Consider the following 7500-nt stretch of genomic DNA (forward strand, 5'->3'; position numbering starts at 1 on the left):
CCCTGTCCTTGTCCCCGCGCCCAACTAAGCCACAATCTAAAACAAATTTAGAACGTGCAATGACTCATGCTGTCACTTGGCCTCTAATACACACATATGTATACACCCAATATAAAGGCATTTTCACTGACCATCTTAACGTGTTGTCGTTCTGGTGGTGTCAGTGTATTCGTGTCAGTAAAGTCCCCCACACCCACTTTCCTGGGTGGCTATCCCCGTCGACCATAATATGATCACACGTTACTTAATATAAGGTTTACCGAGGTTCACCTGTTGTTCGGCTTAACACAGCAGCCTGAGCTGATCCGAGCTTAAAAGATAATAAAGGCTACTTCCGTCTTTCAATGCCACTGGAAGAAACTGTATTTCAGGAGATATTGTATAATATTCTGTCCAAAACACACCATCTTGTAAACCTCCTTCTGTCTTACAGGTGTACGTCAGTGCGTCAGCATCAACATGATCAACACTGCATTATCGCTTTCTAATCAGTCTAACACGGCGACAGACGTATATATATAGGAGTGACAGTGACATTCTGCACGTCTCGAGGATGTGAACCTGTTTTTCCGATTAAAAAAATGACTTTGAAACCTTTGAAACCTAGCACTCGTTAGGAGTGATCGGCAAGGTCGGTGTGATATTCGTGATAAACACCTGTCTTTCGTGTCGACCCTATGACTTCCAGCCCCGTGTGACGTCAGGAACCTGATCTACCACGGCCATGCATCTGTAAACTGACCCAACAGCTATTCCCGCTTCACTACCAGGTTGACACACACCCTCTGCCGAGACACCTCCCTATCATCCCCACGTTGCTGTCTCCTGTGACATCCCCCTTCACCCCTACCCTCTCTCCACTGAGACATCTTCCTTCACCACCATACTCCCTCCATTAGACATCCCCCTTCACCCCTACCCTCCCTCCACTAGACATCTGCCTTCACCCCCACCCTCCGTCCACTAGACATCTCCCTTCACCCCCACCCTCCGTCCACTAGACATCTTCCTTCACCCCCACCCTCCATCCACTAGACATCTCCCTTCACCCCCACTCTCCCTCCACTAGACATCTCCCTTCACCCCCACCCTCCCTCCACTAGACATCTCCCTTCACCCCCACTCTCCCTCCACTAGACATCTCCCTTCACCCCCACTCTCCCTCCACTAGACATCTCCCTTCACCCCCACCCTCCCTCCACTAGACATCTCCCTTCGCCCCCACTCTCCCTCCACTAGACATCTCCCTTCACCCCCACTCTCCCTCCACTAGACATCTCCCTTCACCCCTACCCTCCCTCCACTAGACATCTCCCTTCACCCCCACTCTCCCTCCACTAGACATCTCCCTTCACCCCCACCCTCCCTCCACTAGACATCTCCCTTCACCCCAACCCTTCCCCCTTCACCCCCACCCTCCCTCCATTGAGTCATATACATCCCTTTACCCCCACCCTCCCTCCTTGATTCCCGTGTGTATTTGTAGTCTCAGAGTAATTGACTTCAGTTTTAAATCCCTTATGGGACATAACTGACTTCAGTTTTATGGGACACCCGTTTTATGATATAGCGTAAAGTTTTTTTCAGAATACATTACATGTGCTCTTGGATGTTCCTTATTACTCGTGTTGTTTCCTGGATACAGTGGACATGTACATAATTATTGCCGTGTTCATGGTGAGGTAGACATACAGACACACAGAGAGACAGTGAGACAGACAGAGAGACAGGCAGGCAGACAGACAGGCAAAAAGAAGGGGGAAACAAATAAACAAATGTTTATGTCATGATAGCTGAATGAGTATAAATTTTTATACTTTTGGTTTTAATGCTGTTTTGCTTCTTGTCTTTTCTTTTTATATATAATCTTATATTATCTTATATTATATTCTTATATTAAGCTCTCTGGTGAAAGAGAGAAAAGCCGCAGAGGGAGTGGAGGGGGAAGGGGGTATAGATAAACAAGAGAGCAGAGACAGACAGAGAGAAGGGAGTGAATGTGCTGACCTTGCACTTTTCCAGGACCTGGAAGGCCCTTGTGTAGCCCTCCTGTGAGTAGACGGACAGGGCGGCCAGGATCTCCAGCATCTGCTTCTTGGCCTCTAGTGCGGGCCGACACAGGGCTGTAACAAAACACACACACCACAGTCAGCTATCAACCACAACAATCCCTGCCACCCTCCCCATGTCCCCCTCACCCGTCATGCCTCAAACAATGCGATTCGCCTAAGTGCTAGTTTTACACAAGATAGAAAGTTCGTATTTGGTGTGTAGCTTGCTGCTGAAACGAATGAATAAATAAATAAATAGGTAAATAAATAGACAGATAAATTAATAAATAAATGAACTTGTAAACAAACAGACAAAAGAATAGATAAACTGATACATAAATAAATAAACAAGTAAATGAATAAATAAACACACTTGTAAACAAACATACAAATAAATGAATAATGCTTGCTCGAGCAGCAGAAATGAATAAGAAATACATACAACATGCCATGCCGCATACAACAACAGTAGTAACAGCAGCAGCTGAATCAGAAGCTTCACAGCAAGTTTCAACATGGAGGAAGAGGACTGTTGACATCCATGGTCGTGTGGTTGTACCTTGAGAACAACTAACTTGAAAACTGCCCCATTATTTACTGTAAAGAAACTGGTGATCACCAAATGAAACCTGCTGTGTTACGTTAAGAGGAGAGAGTTTTCAATAATGACAATGATAATACGGAGACACATGATCCATCGTCTTAAACAAAAGGAGATCGTGCTACAACCCAGAGAGGCTCACGGAATGTTGCAGGATGCAAAGTAACAAGAAGAAGAAGAAGAAGAGGAAGAAATTAACGTAATATCAAATCATGTCCTGGTACCTGTTTTGCAAGAGAATGAAGGAGAAGCGTCAAAATCTGTCATGGTACAAACATGATAACATTATAACACACACAAAAATAATTTATATAATCACGTGTGAGGGAGTATGAACTGGGTTTCATTTTCTAAATTATACTGAGAGACAGCAGATGAAGAAAAAAAAGTTTCACGGTAGTGAAGCCTGTACAGTTGCTTTTTGTTGCATTGTTTTTGTCCACTATCCTGTGACCCAGTGTGGCTGTCCCCAGCGGATCAGACGTCTGTCCAACCCCCCTCCCCCCATCTCCCTCTCCCCCTTCACCATGTCTCCTCCCCTACAGAAGGGCCGACCCTGTCATTACGTTGCCCACTCACACACACAACGGTTTCGCTTCAATGACAAGTCTTCCAGAAAACAAGGGGGGATCTCCTCGCTCCACTGACCTTAGGTCAGCGTCCCGTGAAGCCCTCTCTACACACCACTTCCATGCCCTGCATCGGGAAACGCAACGTGAGTAAACACCTTAATTAGCTTCATGCAAGTTTTACGCTAAGCTGACTACAGTGATCATCTCTTTGGCGAAAAAAAAAGGTGGGGGGAGGGGGGGGGGGGGAGGGGGGAGGTTGCTTGGGGTCAGAGATTTGGGGTCAGTGATTTGTAAAGAAAGTCGTTCGCTTGAAATGCAACTGTAACGCTGCATGAGTGTCTTTGTCCAGCTCCACACGTAAGACGTCTACAAAGTTGGAGAATGTCTTTCGTAGTACCTTCGGTCAAGTCTTCACTGTGCATAAAAGGTATGCCTGGAACTCAACTATTCAAATCGCTTTATCTTTACGCCTCCTGATGTGCTACCGGTTTCGGAGAAATTATTTTCAGTGACATCAGTTTATTAGAACATTCTGAGAAAAAACCACAGGCCCAACATTTTCCCCTGCTCTCCGTGCTCCACACCCACAGGATACGGAGACTGTTAAGAAATATATTTTTAGCTAGGTAGGTTCTGTTATCATTTCCTCTTCAGCCCTTTACAGGGAGCAATATATGATATTTTGATCTATAGATGAATGAAACAAAGATATAATTTTCAGCTTTACACTGCATTAGTGAAATGATGACCAAAAAATATTGCAGAGAGAGAGAGAGAGAGAGAGAGAGAGAGAGAGAGGTGGAAGAGGGTGCAAGAGGGGTACACAGTGGAAAGGGCATCATAAAATGAAGAAATGAAGGGGGTGGAAGACTCCGTTCTGCTCTGCCGGTCATTTAAGTGGTATGCGGTATACTAAAGGGATTTTTTTTTTTTTAAAGGGGAAAAAAAGCAACCACCTTCCGCTATTTCCGAAGGCAGAAGGCGAAAAGTTTGAAACTCTCTCTCTCTCTCTCTCTCTCTCTGTGTGTGTGTGTGTGTGTGTGTGTGTGTGTATGCTTCACACGCGCACCCATACGCTCGAATTACACACACACACACACACACACACACACACACAACAAACACACACTCCCGCCGTGCACGGACATCTGCCAGTGTGGTATCAATGTCATACCCCACAACTCTCTTTATCCCCACCTCCCTCCTCCGCCCCACCACCTTTTCAGATCTAACACGTGAGCTATCTGATACATTCAACAGAGGCAGCTGCAGTGACCAGCCTGCAGTCATGATCACGGGCATGGCAGGGAAAATGAATTAATTCAAGTTATTTTTCAATGGTGGAGACATTAGCAGATTGGCCGAGTTACATGACTGGAGAGAGAGAGGGGAGGGGGGGGAGGGAGGGATTGTTTATGACTTTGAACAACAGCCTCTATCATGACAAGTACGAAGTGCATTTTTGAAAGAATTCGACTCAAATCATGTGTGTTATGAGTGATGAAGACCCAACACTAACTCCAATCATACTCAATGATTTCCTTTGCCTTTTTCTCTGCTTCCCACCCCCTACCCTCAACATACACATAAAGAGAGAGTGAGGGAAGGGGGGGGGGGTGAAGAGCGTAATTAATCCACATAACAACATGATATAAACAACCGCTACCCCTTACCCCACCCTCTTCATAAGTCGGGGGTGGCCAGGGCGGGGTTGCTGATGTCTGACATGGGGCGCTGACCCAGGGCGGTGGGGTCAGGATGGAAAGCCTTTGCCATCAGCTGTGTGGGAGTCAGAGAGACACTGAGTGTGCTATAGTCAGAGAGACACTGGGTGTGCCATAGTCAGAGAGACACTGGGTGTGCCGTAAGTCAGAGACACTGGGTGTGCCGTAAGTCAGAGACACTGGGTGTGCTGTAAGTCAGAGAGACACTGGGTGTGCTGTAAGTCAGAGACACTGGGTGTGCTGTTGTCAGAGACACTGGGTGTGCTGTAAGTCAGAGACACTGGGTGTGCTGTTGTCAGAGAGACACTGGGTGTGCTGTAAGTCAGAGACACTGGGTGTGCTGTTGTCAGAGAGACACTGGGTGTGCTGTAAGTCAGAGACACTGGGTGTGCTGTAAGTCAGAGACACTGGGTGTGCTGTAAGTCAGAGACACTGGGTGTTCTGTAAATCAGAGAGTCAGAGAGACACTGGGTGTGCTGTAAGTCAGAGACACTGGGTGTGCTGTAAATCAGAGACACTGGGTGTGCTGTAAGTCAGAGACACTGGGTGTTCTGTAAATCAGAGAGTCAGAGAGACACTGGGTGTGCTGTAAGTCAGAAAATCAGAGACACACTGGGTGTGCTTTGCCTGATGGGGAACACGACAGTAGGCTGTGCATCACGTTCTTTAAGTAGCACTCTTTGATTCCATACCCACATCAGTGTTGAGCCTACAGGCTGACGGCATGGACAGAATGTGTGTAAACTTATTGTACAGTATACTATAGCATAGTATTGTACAGTATAGCACAAGTTATGTGAGTGCAAATGTCCGTCACAACATGACTGACATACTGCAGCCCAGGTAGGCCATGTGTGCAGCCGGTACAGGTATACTGTCGACAGACACGTAATGCTCGTACACATCATAATTACACAGGAACACGCTGCCAACCAAGGGAACAGAAATGTATCACAGTGTACAGCATAAATTGCAACATCTGTGGCCGTTATCATGCATCGGCTATTAATAAGCGGGCGTCATAGTCTGTCACTGTTGTGTTGTCTTTTTAATTCATTTTTACGCGATCAGTACAAAGTAATTGTAGGTATATAATGACAAAGCATTACTGTATCTGTTAAAGATCGTAAGAAAATAATAGAAATTGAGAAAAGATCTGATAGAAAAAAGTAAAAGTAAAATTAAATAAAAATTGAAAAAAAAGCCTGTTGCATCTAAGTGTCCCCTGATCGGTAAAAAATAACAACAAAGCATCAGTCATAACAATTAAGCGAGACACTAAACGAGTGTAAAGATTTTTTTTTTTAATCACAATTCACACAGTTTCATTTTGTCAATGAAGAAACTGAGAGAAGCTACAATCCTTACTGAAACAACTCATTAACTGAACGAGCAGAGCCTGTGTACATCAAAATGTTTTCCATCGTCGTAAAACAGTGTGACCAGAAATTCGTGAACAACATCAAAGCTTTTCGTCGATTTCGTGTACAAAAGTGAGATCACAACAGTTTCGCGACTTTGCGAACATTTTGGCGTCATGACATTATTGCATAATTTGTGCCACTGTTTATCTTAAGTTCCGCTGATTGTGTCAGCTTTGCAGCAGAAAAGAAAAAGTAGTTTACATGCGTAGAAAACGAAATGCCGACATTTGGTGAATCCAAGGGTGTTTTTTTTTTCTTTCGTAAAACAGCGAAAACAAGCAGCTAATCCGGCTATGCGCATGAAAGTTATCTTCTCTTTCCATGCAGTTTGTTCAGCTCTCGACTTAGCGGGTCTTTTAAATTCTCACATTGTTTCTCTTGCGATGGTGTCAGCGTTACCATGACATGAATACAACGTGCTCTTCGTTGACAACAAGATACAGAACAGCGGTGAGTTTCAAACAATACGTATTGCTTTCAAAGCGCGTGGAACGTACACCATAATGATGTAGCATGAATGCTCTACAACCAGTATGGCTGACAACGTGAAGACCTTCGACGAGCTGTGAAGCCTCGAAACGCCTCATACTTGAGTTTATCTGTTATTTGTTTGCTGTTTGGTGTTGGTTGTCCGAAGATAACATGTACACTTGTGGAAAATGGCCCAGTCTGTTGTGTTTAGTTATAAAGCGTTGCCTTGATGTTTCAGGTGTGTATTGGTTGGTGTTTGGTGAAGAGAAGGGGGGAAGGAAGTACAGACGCAAAGAAAATCAGAAAGGGTTGTGAGGGGCAGGCAGACAGAGAGAATGTAATGACTGTGTAACTCGTTCACCCAACACACACACAGGAAACACACACACACACACACACACACACACACAAACACGCACACACACACACACACACTGCAGCATGGGAGCACAAGACAGAGATTAACATGGAAGGGGGGAAGCACGGGCAGACAGGGAGAGGAGATGTGTGGCGAGGCGGGCGTGGGAGGGGACGCTGAGGAGGGTGTGAGTGTGCGTATTATGCATATGTACAACTAACCATCAATTTGAAATTTAAAAATTCCTCCTTAAATGCGAGAGGAACAGCCAGAACTCCTCGGATTGCCAGCAAGAACTT

At 45.3% G+C, this 7500-nt stretch overlaps 1 protein-coding gene across 1 annotated transcript in view; it reads right to left on the minus strand.

Annotated features, from left to right (window-relative positions):
* LOC143283925 (uncharacterized) overlaps positions 1-7500 on the minus strand; it is a 78757-nt gene that overhangs the window by 48342 nt on the left and 22915 nt on the right. The window contains exon 2 of the mRNA XM_076590365.1: positions 2008-2123. Within this exon, the coding sequence (XP_076446480.1) occupies positions 2008-2123 (116 nt within the window). The remainder of the gene's footprint in view (positions 1-2007; positions 2124-7500) is intronic.

The sequence above is a fragment of the Babylonia areolata genome, chromosome 7 (assembly GCF_041734735.1).
Source record: "Babylonia areolata isolate BAREFJ2019XMU chromosome 7, ASM4173473v1, whole genome shotgun sequence".
NCBI lineage: Eukaryota > Metazoa > Mollusca > Gastropoda > Neogastropoda > Buccinidae > Babylonia > Babylonia areolata.